The following is a 13,923-nucleotide window of genomic DNA, read 5'->3' as shown; positions in this document are numbered from 1 at the left end:
CCATGATATTCTTTTCGAAGCAGGCGTATTTTCCCCATAATTATCTGCTCTCCATTTGTAAATGTATTCAGGATTTTGAAATGTAATTATCAATAAAAATTTTTAAGGTCCGTCAGCCCTACATTTTCAACGTCTTGAATAAAAAATGAAGAGAATATTGTATAAAAATATTATTTATTGTACAAAGAACTATTATTTATAGAAATCATGAATAGATACATGTGTATATGTGCATATATTTCAGAATAATTTAGGACAAAGAGAAAAAAAAAAACTTAAATAAACCTAAATTGCTATAAATCAAATCACATTTTCCCCCTTATGACTTGTCTATCACTTAGACTCTTTCACTTCAATCATAAGCAACTTACACTGTGTCCTATATCAGATTCTTTTAGGGTCCATTTGAATAGATCCCAAATTGCATTATTATTTATTATGAAAATAATTTACCATATATTAATTTAAATACAAATATAATTAAGAGTCCCGCGTCAACATCCCGATATTGGTATAGATCGGCAACAATTATCTTTATGATGTAAGTAGATCTACTGAAAGGCTAAACTCAAATAATAGGAATAGCCCCAAATTTCGTGAAAAGCTTCAGAAAGAAAACAACAACAAAAAATTATTCCTTGTAATCAAACATGATTTATAACTTCCCGTTAAATGTACATTCAAAGGACTATAACTGTTACATCTTTTAAATGTTTATGCATAAAATATCCTCGTCAAAAATTGAAATAAATTAAAGCACATAAATTTTACTCCTTCCACATTTCCTTTAAAAAAGAAAACGTACAGAAAATAGGTTTCTATACTGTAGATGTAAAGTTTACCCACCTGCAGTTTCTATAGGGTTTTGAAAAAAAAAAATACAAGTATATAATTTATATTATTTCCGAACTCTTTCATTATATTTTATTTTTGCACAACCTGCTAATACTTCCAACAGCATCAAACTATAACATTTACCCCCTAATATACGTTACTAAATTATATGAGCAATAAACGTACTGGTATAAGTTATGTACATGTCCCATTCGCATCTTCTCGGGCCTTTCCGGCAAGCTCGAAAAAACACTTGCCATGCAGAAAAACCCGAAAAGTTGCGATTGGCAGATACCCTAAAAGTTGGTTTAACACTGAAGACCCATCTATAGGAATGCTGAAGGATGGATACATTTTGACTGATTTTTCACAAATTTGTACGGGAAATGAAATAATGAAATGCGATAACCCCCCCCCCCCCCACACACACACACACGCCTTCTCCCAATAACAGAATAATAAAAAAAATCTAGAAATACTAAGGAAATGTAAGCCACATGTAAAATTAAAAATGAACTTAATTCTTTTTGTATTCCTTTGTATACAAGTAGAAATAACTATTTTACATTAAACATTATATTTCATTATCCTCAACTCTTTAAATATAATTTACACACGGTACATATAATATTCAAATAAACATTTAAATGTACATGTACTAAATTTGAGAACAATATAATTTAAGTTAACTAACTAAAACAATATTGAATATACTGAAATATTAAACGTCATAACTTTTCGATCTATTATACATAAAATGAGATATTAAGAATTTGTATTGGCGTAAATATTCTCCTCCGTTTTCGTGACCCCCTGTTGTCCTTGAGCATTTTCATAAATGTCATCCTTTTGCGCGGTAAAGAAGTTTGCTACGACTTGACAGCAGCACTGGTATTCGGACTAAAGAAAAAAATAATAACGTGATTAAATGTATCTGTATTCTTTAAATTTCAAGTACTCAAATAAAACATGTTAAATATTTAAACTCATACAAGACAAGTAGGTTTCAATTCAATCACGATCTATGAAAAAAAATGTCGTCAGTTTTGTAAAGATCGAAATAGAATCCAAGTTCCATCACAGCACTTGATAAATTGTTCATTTTTTAGATAATATATAATTATTATTTAAAACCCCTCCTCTCCCCCTACCCCACCCTACCCCTCAGTTGAGGTATTAGTACATCTGCATCGTTCATATTCTGTATAATTAAGGTCTTCCGACTTCCTTCGGAAGACCTTATTGTTTTCCGTCTGTTTTCTATTATTAAGGTCTTCCGACTTCCTTCGGAAGACCTTATTGTTTTCCTTCTGTTTTCTATTATTATTATTATTATTCCACTTTTCATAGTACAGGCGATATCTCAGCTGTGCGTGGTTCAATTCTAAAGATTTTTTCAGGGAAGATGCATCATGAGTATATCTCCAGGGGTGTCCCTCACTTTTTTAAAATTTACTTCCGTTCGCGATTTTTGGGGAAATTTGTATTTTTGAAATGGAATTTTGTCCCCTAATTTTCTCGAGAACGGCTAAAGATATGAAAGTGAAACTCACGGACATGATAGAGCATCACATATAGATATGCTGATCGATCTTTCTTTTTCGTCATTTTTACTTCCGGTAGCGAACGGAAGTGAATTCAAAAATGTTAAATTTGCAACTTTTTTGTTTTTCAATATTTTTCTTTGAAATTTACAGGGTCAATAGAGAGTCTTCTAAAAATTCTATGTGTGTTTTCACAATTTTGATTGATGCATTTATTGCAAAGATATGACCGATCCAAACTTTCTTGTATGTTGTGGGTTCGAATCCTGCTGGAGCGGGAGATTGTTTCTCTTTTTTTTCAGTTGTAAATAATATTTTTCTCCGTGAAGACATGTATGATAGTTTTTGCTTATTTTTAAAAGCTTTGTTAACAGAGATTCTACAGAAATCCTTTAATAATTATGATCTATGTTGAAGACTGTGTTACATAAACGCAAACGAAAAATACTTGCAATAAAGTATTAAATGAAGTGAGATAGCATAGAGTTCTGGAAAAAAGTTCGGTCGGAAGACCACTTGTTGCCCTAGCAACAAGAAACGCATCTAGTTATTATTATTATTCTTTTTTCATAGTACGGCCGATATCTCAGCTGTGAGTGGATGGATTTCAAAGATTTTTTCAGGGAAGATGCATCATGAGAATATCTCCAGACGTGTTTTTCATTTTTTCGAAATTCACTTCCGTTCGCGATTTTTTGGGGAAATTTGTATTTTTGAAATGGAGTTTTGTCCCCTAATTTTCTAAAGAACGATTAAAGATGTGAAAGTGAAACTCACGGACATGGTAGAACATCACATGTAGATATGCTGATCGACCTTTATTTTTCGTCGTTCGTACTTTCGGTCGCAAACGGAAGTGAATTCAAAAATGTTAAATTTTCAACTTTTTTGTTTTTCAATATTTTTCTATCAAATTTACAAGGTTACTAGAGAGACTTCTAAGAATTCTATGTATGTTTTCATCATTTTGATTGATGCATTTATTGCAAAGATATGAACGAACCTAACTTTCTCGTATGTTGTGGGTTCAAATCCTGCTGGGGCGGGAGATTGTTTCTCTCTTTTTTTCAGTTGTAAATAATATTTTTCTCCGTGAAGACATGTTTGATAGTTTTTGCTTATTTTTTTAAAGCTTTGTGAACAGAGATTCTACAGAAATAATTTAATAATTATGATCTATGTTGAAAAAATGTGTTACATGAACGCGAACGAAAAATACCTTCAATAAAGTATTAAATGAAGTGAGATAGCATAGCGTTTTGGAGAAAAGTTCCGTCGGAAGACCACTTGTTGCCCTAGCAACAAGAAACGCATCTAGTTTATTCATATTGTTTGTGTAAAGCTTCCTGTCTTGCTAACACTCGTAACTATTTTTTTTTCATTGATATATGATATTACGTTTGTCTAAATGACATTACAATGGAGTTATTATAATAAAAAAAAATATGTCCTTGTTATGAAAGGGCATACCATAGTAGAAACCATTTCCGGTCTACGCATTTGTAACTGCCGGATTATGGTAAACATGTCCACTTCATTGTCCTGTTGTAGCTGTTGTATGGCGTTATACACAGCGCAGAAAATCCCACAACCTGTAGCACCATCTCTGCCAAAATCAAATACATATATTAAGTACGAAAGAAGTTCATTTCATGAATCGCGAGCTCTAAAATTATCTTCAATTCAAAATGCCGTTTTGCATTATCGTATAACCGCATAATTTGCCAATGCGATGACATAAATGCAGAACTGTTTACTCTTACGATTTCGCAGTATTTTGTACGGATTTTGAGTCCAAAATATATGCTGATCTAGAGGAGAGGGGGATGGGGTGCGGAACCCCCTCCCCCTTAAATTTGCAGGGTTATTAAAAGTATATACTGAAGGAAAGAAAAAAAAAACTTTTTTGGACCTCCTCCCCCCCCCCCCACCCCCGAAAACGTGGACCCCACCACCACCACACGAAATAATTTTTTTCCCGTTTCGGAAATGGATTTTACGGTTTAATACGTTTGGGAAGTGAATCTAGGTTTTTTTTAATTTTTTTTTATTGTGAAGGAATTTTTGGATTGGATTTTTTTTTTGAATTGGATGGACCCCCCCCCCCCCCTTTAGAAAAAAAGAATCTTGGATCCGCGCCTAAAAATACGTCTCACGTTTTGCTATTATGAAAATACGAAAATCAGAAATCGCGTTCATTTGGATTTTAGCAGTTAGTTTCGTTATGACCTGTCTCAGTTTAACGCTTTTTAATCGCTAAAAAGGAGAAAAACTTTAAACACTTAAGTTATGTCGGGTTGCCAAAAAAAAAAAAAAAAAAAAAAAAAAAAAAAAAAAAAAAAACAGGAACCCCTCGAAAGAAAGCAATGTATATGATGTTTTTCTTTGTTTATAAACCATGTTTTCCTAATCAGAAATGTAGTTGTTCTCTGATAAAATATGTAAAATCGATAGAAATTGAGATCTAAGTGGCAAATGTCAAATCTCGCTGGCAGACTGAGAGACAACAATATGAGTTAACAGGTCTGTAACTGCAATTACTGTTATGCTGTTAAATTAGTGCATTTTTCATTCTGATGAGACTAATTTGGCATCCGAGTTAGAACACAGGAGAAATAAATCTCACTATGTTATCATGCGCATGCGTCCAAGCCTAAAATTACACAGAAGTAGTGCATGATTTACTAAAACCAGTAGAGGTTAAAGGTTAATGTAAGTCCCTTAATCTTAAATTAAAGAACAAGCAGTTGAAGCTTATTGCACTTTATCTAATTTATACACAAAAAAGAGCATTGTACATGAGAGTCGTTTTAAGTAAGAATTTCACTTCTTCACTTGCTGTGCTATGACAAATTCACCTTGACAAAACTGCTATTTTGGTCTCCGGATCCTTGACAATCTCCTGAACTTTGTTTAGTAATTCTACAAGCACTTCCTCTTCCGACGGAAGTTTTTCATTACCCTTCCAGTTTAGAATTTCCAACATTTTGACATTGTGCCATTCTGAATCCTTAAAAACAATATGAATAGCATTAACATTAAAAATACCGATCGTCTTGTAAAAACATTTATTAACACGTGAAGAAAAGAAAAATCAAAATGGTATAAAACTGATTCACATTAATTGATAAAATTTAAACACAAAAGGTTGTCTTGTAAACACATTTCGATGAAACGTTAGGAAAAAAAAATCAAAAATAGTATAAAATTGATTCACATTAATTGATAAAATTTCAACACTGCACAGTACCTTGTCATGCTTCATTTTGAGAAAGGTCATCTTGAGCTTGTTTGACAAGCTTTGAACTGCACTAATCTTCGTCTTATATGGAGAAATGCTGCTTTTTTCAGGTGAAGTTGTGAACCACTCTGAAGACTGTGAAGAGAAGTAATAATTGTTGAAACGTATTCCTTGATGTTGTAATGTGTATTAGTGAATGGACGTGTACGAAACAGGGTTTATTTGAATTATGTGCATCTCAAATAAAAAAAAAAAAATTTACATGTATTCTGTTGCAATATTCTGATGAGCGAAATAAGGATATAATAACACGGACATTCTCATACAATCCCTATTAGGTTCCCCAATGCACGTTTTCTCAGAAACTTTCATTAAAATTAATTTTCAACGACATGCATTTTCACCATATAATCATTAGAGCCCCACCCTAACACCAGAATCCCTGACCCAGGGGCCATGAAATTAACAATTTTGGAAGAGGCACCCTTCCTTATCATAACTATCTACATAGTTCATTGGTTTAATACCTAGGAGCAGAGGAGAAGATTTTTAAAGAATTAATGCATTTTCACTATATAGTGTATAATCATTAGAGCCCAGCCCTAACACCAGAACCTCTGACCAAGGGGCCATGAAATTCACAATTTTGGAAGAGGCACACTTCCTGATCATAACCATGTACATACTTAGTAGTTCGTCGGCTTAATACCCAGGAGCAGAGGTGAAGATTTTTAAAGAAATAATGCATTTTCACTATATAATCAACAGGGCCCCGCCCTAGCACCAGAACCCCTGACCCTGGGGCCATGAATTTTACAATTTTGGTAGAGGGCTCAATGCTTATAACAACCATGCTAATAGTTTTACTGCTTGATGTACAGGAGTAAAGAAGAAGATTTTGAAAGATTGCATTAATTTTAGTGGTTTTTGCCCCACCTCTCAGGTCCGGAGGGGGGAGGGGGGGGGCAGGGGCTATGAATTTCACAAATGTTGTTCCCCTTCACCCATAGATGCTATATGCCAAAAAAAGTTGAAATTGGTTGAGCGGTTTCAGAGAAGAAGCTGAAAATGTTCAAATGTTAACGCACGACAGACGACGCACGCCGACGGACGAAAACAGATAGCAATAGGTCACCTGAGTTTACTCAGGTGACCTTAAAAAGTAAACTGACATGAAAATAATTTGTCCCTATTATCTTTTTGTTTTAATTTATTCCTTAAATCTATTTTTTCTGTGCGTGTATTACCTTAGCAATATATATTCTCTTTATTAAGATAAACGAAAGATGATAAAATATACTTCCTTACAGATGCAATGTCTGAGAGTTGGTTGACAGACACCAGGATAGAGCAGTTGTGATCAATGAGCAAGCGCACTAAATCGACGCCGGCGCCCTCTACTGGATACTGTGCAGCAATTAGTCCTTCCCTTAGTGTGTAGGACTGCAAAATCGGAACATCCGTAAGTGTCTTGGATTATGACGCATTTATATATACACAACAGTTAATAAAAATATGAGAGAGAAAAGTATTAATTTAAAGAAAACTAAGCAATCTGTATTTATAAAATAGATTTAATATACCCACCGAAATTGACACTGCGTTGTAGTAGCTTCCCCGCCCACGAACATAGGACGTCAGCAACACTCTAACACTTTCAGCTGTTTTAATGATTGTCACAAAAATAAATACATGTACACATTATGACAATTTATGAATCCCTTAACCAAAAATCTACAGATTTAATTGAGATCCATTTTTATTCATTATATAAATCTCTTTTTTAGGGGCTAGGGTGGGAGAGGGGGGCTTAAACAATTTTGTTCGAAAACATTTACCCATTGGAAGTTTTTTTTAGTTATTACATTGTATGTATCAACATATAAGATTAGCTTAAAATTTATATTATCTTTGATATTAGGAAATTCAATTCTTGGATAGGTAAAATATTCAATTTATTGTTTCTTTCAGGAGATCTTTTTGTCATGATAGTTGTTATTGTTAAAGGAAAAAAAAAAAAGAAAAAAAAGACACAAAATTTATTTTTCATCATTGTATAGCTCCTCTATCTCCGCGTCAGATATACAAACAGTTTTTCCTTAGAATACGTTTACAATATTAATCATTTTGGTATTGCATCTTTACAGATTTCTCTTTCTTACCTGGAAGAACGGTTTTTGTCATATTGAGGTTGATGTTCTCTCTGGCATCTGTTGTGTCTTTCACGTCTATCTCTGGTCTGATTGAAAGCAGCTCCTGCAGAAAGTGAAAGAAATTAGATAATGATGAGAGTTTTTCCCATAGAAACCTAGATACTAATACAAATAAAGAAGGGTTTTGTAAGTGTGGCGAAATCACAAACATTCATTTTTCATTAGGTGATCAATACACAGGGAAAAGTGGCTCGCATGAAATTTGTGTAAATCATATTGTGTCATTTTTTAAATGTATTCAGAAAATTATGCATACGTTTTGAAGATCTTAATTTGACTGTGCAGGTTTGATAGACAATATGAACGTGGCTTTATTGAAGTTTTTGTATTAAGTTGAAAAGACCTCGAGAAGACGTGTTTAAAGGTAAGGTACGTGTTAGCTAATTGTCTTAAAATGCTATTATAGTCTGTCTGCATGGCATGTTCTTTTCCCCTTAATCAAACCATATTTCATAAGTATCATAGAAATTCGTGAAAAAGAGCTATTACTGCGTTGACCCTGGGGTCCACGCAGAAAATATGTAAGCGAGGTTAAACCGGATGCGATGCAGAAATGTAGGAAGTCCTGCGCATGTTAGAATGCTAGAGAGTTCGCCCCTAGGACAACTTGCCCTTAGGGCAATTCGCGTCTCTTGAAAAAAAAAAGAACTCGCCCATCATTGAAAACTCGCTAAAATTCTGTACATTGTATTTATTTTCAGCGTATCCAAATCAAAATCTACTCTTAAGTTGTAAACAAAAATATATTCTACTAAAGTTCTGTCAATTATACATGGTAAAAAAAAATATTTTCCGGTTACCATTGGGTTTCTATAGTACAAGCATTTTAAAAAGGAGGAAGATTTCAGATGTTTTCACAGTTTAAATTAAAAAAACCCAGTTTAATTCGACTATAAAGCTTTAAAAGATATGACATCTCCAGCGTCAGTTTTGTGCATCAAGGCACGTAGGAAGTAATTTCAGTTTGGGAGAGGGCACAAAATAACAAAAATTCTTCACAAGCCAAAAAAAGAAGGTCATCTGACGTTTCTTGAGGGTTAATGACAAAATGAGCTTACATTTTTGTTGTCTTTTTATATAGTTTTTACTGGCAAAACTATAGAGGGGCAGAACTGTATATTAACTTTCTTTTCTATAGTAAAGCATATACTGGCAAAACTATCCCCCTCCTCCCCTGTTCCTGTGGGTCTGATATCGTATACTGTCTTCAACAGTTATGTATCATATCTTCAATAGAAACATCTTCCCTGTCAAGGACAACAACACTGCTTAAAACAGGACAATATCTTAACTCTGACATTTCAAGAGCAAAACATTTCACATATACAGGAAATTATGAAACATGGATGACCAAATATACTTTCAACATTCTAACGTTAAAGGTCAGTGCTACATGTACATTAGATACCTTGATCAAGTATAAATGATATCCAGTTTTAGTAATTAGACTATTAAGTTAAATTATAATGATAAATGCACGTTTCAAGATGAAAAAAAATCTTTTTTACAACATATTTTCTTTATAACACAGACATTTTGGGGATTATGGTCCACATAGTGCAAGTATATTTGAAGGACAACAACTTGTTATATTGTATTTTTGACAATGAAATAAAGCGTTCACTATACTTTGCTAGATGCTAGAATAAAAAAAAAAAAACAAACAAACCAGATGGTCAAAAACATGAAAAATAAATTCATACATTGAATTCCTTCTTGAATTGAGAGGCGTTGGCAGCTTTATCTGACATTAACTGTGATGTCACTTCCTGAATAAACTGTTCCTTCTTCAACAACCTTCCATTGGTCTTGAAAATCTCAAACAGAGCTTTGTACAAGAAAACGTACTGATCCTGAAGATAAAAATTACAGTTTAAAGTTTTACAATTTCGCCCATCCTTTCTAAACACACTGATTAATGATTTGATTAAAGGATTCAAAATTGATGTAATGGAAATCCTCCCTATCAATTAATTTTCGAGGCACGGTTTCATTTTTTATTTATTTTTATTTTCATTTACTTTCAGTATTTTTTGGACATTAAGTACAATAAGTTAATTAAGCATACATATTAATTTTACAATCAGCAAGTCGTAATTAGCTAATAAAGAGTGGACAGAGAAATACCTACGGCATTTTGTATCATGTTCATACGATCTTCTCGCATGATTTTAACGTATTCCACCACGTCTATATTTCCCTCTTTCAGTCCGTGTTTGTACAAGGCGTCTAAAGCGATAAAGGTTCCTGTCCGACCTATACCAGCACTGAAATGCAAGTTGATATTTAAAAAAAAAATTGGGATATTACACTGCTTACGTTGTCTGAATTAGTGTAAGTTTTAGTTTACACAAATGAATCGCACTTGGAAAAAGCACTAGATGGGTAAAGCAACTACATGTATACTTATAGGAACATGCGATGACTTATAACCTTATTGATTTTATTGTATATGACATTTTCAGATTTTCAGGTATTGTATCATTATTCCCTGTACTTTTGTAATGTTCCATAAGATTGAACATTCTAGATACAAGTATTTTGAATTCCACCCCTAACTCCAAAGCAGTTTTTACGTATTTGTTTTATGAATGCTATGATCTATGAGTAGAAAAAGTTAACATCGACATATTAACATGATTTTCGAAACTGCAGCACGAAGTTAAACTGTAGTACAAGTCTGTTCACCAGTTTTCTGCCTCAGTGTAAGGATTGACCCAAAAACGATAAATGTTTGTTTGTATGTTGTTTAACGTCCCTCTCGAGAATTTTTCACTCATATGGAGACGCCACCACTCGCCGGTGGAGAGCTGGAAATTTTGTCCTATACTCGGCACTTACGGCCATTGAGCAGTGAGAGATCTTTTTCGTGCCAGCACCTACTGCGACACGGGACCTCGGTTTATATGGTCTCATCCGAATTGAAGGACCGGTCTCCACGTCCCACAGTGGGATTCGAACCCGTGACGTAAGGATCAACTCCTTACGCCGCGACTCTAGAGCAGACGCTCTAACCACTGCGCCACACGGGCGACTAAAAACGATAAATGAAACGGCGGCAATTAAGGAAACAATCTGCACAGTTTAGCCTTTGCATGTTTTCAACTTCCTTTGTATTATTCCTTGATTATGAAAAGTTTATTTGACAAAATGGAGTATACATTGCATACATCTTACCTGCAGTGCACAGCTAGTAGGCTCTCGGGATACCTCTGCCTCAAGCGCATGACATGACGATAAAAGACGAGGAGTTCTATCGGCGAAGGAGTTCCATGGTCGGGCCAAGCCATGAATTGAACCTGAATCACTGTCTTCACAACGTTTGTCTGCCGTAAATGATGATCAAAAGTAAGGTTGACATTGAGGAAAGAGCAACATTTAACTGATAACTAAAAATCCTTACAACTACAGCTGGTAGATATTGTTAATGTAAACAAGAGGCAAGGGCTTAATGGCCACCTGAGTATAATACAATCCTGTTGAGAATCCAGGGATGGAAAATAATTATATAACACAAAATAAACTGGAACTTAAAAAAAGTGAAATGAAGGCCAGGGATCAATAAAATAGTTTGTCAGATATTCCGCAACAAGTCGGAAATATGCCTGCATAGGTCAGTGCTGTTTACCCTCTCTCACTATCGGAAATATAACAATACAATTATGCACAATATGCACAGTGCATCCAGTAAAATCCCCAAACCAAAATGGTTTATCTTGATCTTTGACTTAGGTACATTTATATGTTATTTTTGTGTCTTTTTTATTCATCTTTTATTTATGAGTGTTAATGTCTACTTGTTCATCATAACAATGCACTTAGTATTCTTAATATCTAGGAGAAGAAGAGACGATTTTTTTTACCCTTTTGCCACGATTTTCACAGTTTTGGTAGAGGGCTTATTACAATCATGCCAGCAGTGTGACTAATTGATGTTCAGGTGTAAAAAAGCTGATTTTCAAAAGAAATAATGCATCAAATTTCATTGTTTTTAGCTCAGTTGTTCAGGGCTTAAAGTGCAGGGACAATGAAATTAACAATATTAAATTCCCGATCATCCATAAATGAAATATGCTAAATCGGTTCAGCACTTCCAGAGAAGCTGAAATTGTTCAAATATTAAGGCATGATGAACATTGCACGGCGACGGACGAAAACATATGGGTAACCTGAATGACTTGACCTAAATAATCGTAGGTGTGTTTGATATTCCCAATTTAAAATTGTTGAGATTCGTGGAATAAATGTTAGATAAAAGGAGATTTTGATTAGAAACAACATGCATATCCCAGAAAAGTTTAGATGTTAAAAAAAGAGAACAGGAAAACAAAATTACATTGTATATATCTCTTCAAAGAAAATCAGGTAAATCTCAAAACATATCTCGTAATTGGATAAAGAACTTTCCAATATTAACCAATAGTTGCCTTGTTGGTACACATCTGACCTTTTTATTTGTAATGTTAATGACACGCTGTGTGTAGTTTGCATAGTCCTTCTGTGACATCAGCTGAAGACAAAATTGTCCTGACGTCATCTGATCACCTTGTCCGGGCCAATACTGCTCACACTTAATCTATTTAAAACAATCAAAGAGGCAATCAATCCATCATTTTTTTGTGACACATTGATGATAGAACTATACATTAAATATTTTATATATTGAGTACTGGCATAATGCAGATACAGTTTGTTTCGGTAAAAAAACGAGAAAAAAGTTTTCGGTAAAAATAGTGCTTTTCATCTGCTTAAAACATTTTTTTCAAACGATAAATTAGTCTTATTCTGCGAACAACATGTTTGCATGATGGCCAAATATGTAACAGGAAAGGAGAAAATGTATGGCTGGACCGGGAACCAGGGATCCCTGCATCACTAGTCAGGTGCTTTACCGACTGAGCTACCTAGGCCCAAACCATTACATTCCTCCCTCTTTAAATTGTCTTCGCCCTCGAAGACCCAACCCAAGTTCTCATTTGCCCCTGGCAGGACTTTCACTTGCAAGTCCAGGGGTTGTAAACGGCACCAAATCTGTAACAGGACCATTTGATGGTCACATATCAGTATTTTGAAAACTCCGTTATTTCTCTGACTTGGAAAAAAAGTTTCAGACTGAATAAAATATGGACGAAACGAACAGCAACAAGCTCATAAGGCCACTGAAACAGTACAAATTGGGAGCAGAGGAAACATTGACCCACCAAAACACCAGAGATGGGATTAGATGCCATGAAGGAGTCGGCATCCCCTGTCGACCTGTCACACCCGCCGTGTGCTCCTTGTCATGATCGGGCAAACGAAAAAAATCCGTAGACAACTCAAAATCTAAATAACGGGCTAAAATTTATATTGAAAAACGTCAACCATCATTCCACTTAATTTATAATTTTTTTTTTTTTTTTGCTGACATCGTATCGACCATGGAATTCTCAAAATGTTGGGTTTAAACCAGATTGTTGATATATAGGGTGTCCGAAAAGAAAGGTAACACTTTCATACTTTTGAAATGCTGATTTAATGTTGAAGAATTTATATAAAAATATGTACACATATAAAACAAAGATGTAAGTTTGTTCTGGTAGCATAATTTAGTTAACATGTCAAATAATGTAATTTTTACAGCATTTTAAATACAGAGTACCTTTTTTTCATTTCAGTAATTAATGACGTTCTTCAATGAACGTCCTTTCATCAGTTTCCCTTCTCTAACTCGCACTTTGAAATTGTTTTAACATTTGTACACATTTCTTCACTGATCTTCTTAACTTATCGTTTGATGTTTGACAAAAGCATATTTATGTCCACCGGTTTTGGTCTGTAAACAGAAGACTTGAGGTACCCCCGAGAAAGTAATCTCTCAGGTTCAAATCAGGACTGTGCGCAGGCCAAGATAGTCCACAATCCTTCACTTCAGGGTATCGTCGGGAAATCACCTTGTCACCAAAGATTTCAAAAAGATAATCTAATACAATACTAGATGTATGTGATGTTGCACCATCTTGCATGAACAAGACATTTTGCACATTTAATGTTCGCTTTCGAAGCGCAGGAACAAATTTGTTTTTCAAAGTGACAGGTATGTGAATTAACA

At 34.3% G+C, this 13,923-nt stretch overlaps 1 protein-coding gene across 2 annotated transcripts in view; it reads right to left on the bottom strand.

The window, feature by feature from the left end:
- Positions 1 to 1,438: 1,438 nt before the first annotated feature.
- The window catches only part of LOC133189382 (uncharacterized), a 433,972-nt gene continuing 421,487 nt past the window's right edge, over positions 1,439 to 13,923 (bottom strand). Inside the window, exons 31-41 of one of the 2 annotated variants that reach the window (XM_061324761.1) lie at positions 12,280 to 12,408; positions 11,010 to 11,158; positions 9,964 to 10,099; positions 9,536 to 9,685; positions 7,782 to 7,875; positions 7,207 to 7,280; positions 6,928 to 7,062; positions 5,629 to 5,754; positions 5,237 to 5,388; positions 3,849 to 3,984; positions 1,439 to 1,734 (exon numbers count right to left, since the gene is read on the bottom strand). In XM_061324761.1, the coding sequence (XP_061180745.1) occupies positions 1,600 to 1,734; positions 3,849 to 3,984; positions 5,237 to 5,388; positions 5,629 to 5,754; positions 6,928 to 7,062; positions 7,207 to 7,280; positions 7,782 to 7,875; positions 9,536 to 9,685; positions 9,964 to 10,099; positions 11,010 to 11,158; positions 12,280 to 12,408 (1,416 nt within the window). In that variant the 3' untranslated portion in view covers positions 1,439 to 1,599. The remainder of the gene's footprint in view (positions 1,735 to 3,848; positions 3,985 to 5,236; positions 5,389 to 5,628; positions 5,755 to 6,927; positions 7,063 to 7,206; positions 7,281 to 7,781; positions 7,876 to 9,535; positions 9,686 to 9,963; positions 10,100 to 11,009; positions 11,159 to 12,279; positions 12,409 to 13,923) is intronic. The other variant, XM_061324762.1, reaches the window with a different exon arrangement.

This window comes from Saccostrea echinata, unplaced genomic scaffold (genome assembly GCF_033153115.1).
Source record: "Saccostrea echinata isolate AGI-Se365-2 ecotype Australia unplaced genomic scaffold, CSIRO_AGI_Sech_v1 ptg000018l, whole genome shotgun sequence".
In the NCBI taxonomy this organism is placed as follows: Eukaryota; Metazoa; Mollusca; class Bivalvia; order Ostreida; family Ostreidae; genus Saccostrea; species Saccostrea echinata.
The sequence above is the reverse complement of the archived record's forward strand: the minus strand, read 5'-3'. Positions and strand labels throughout refer to the sequence as shown.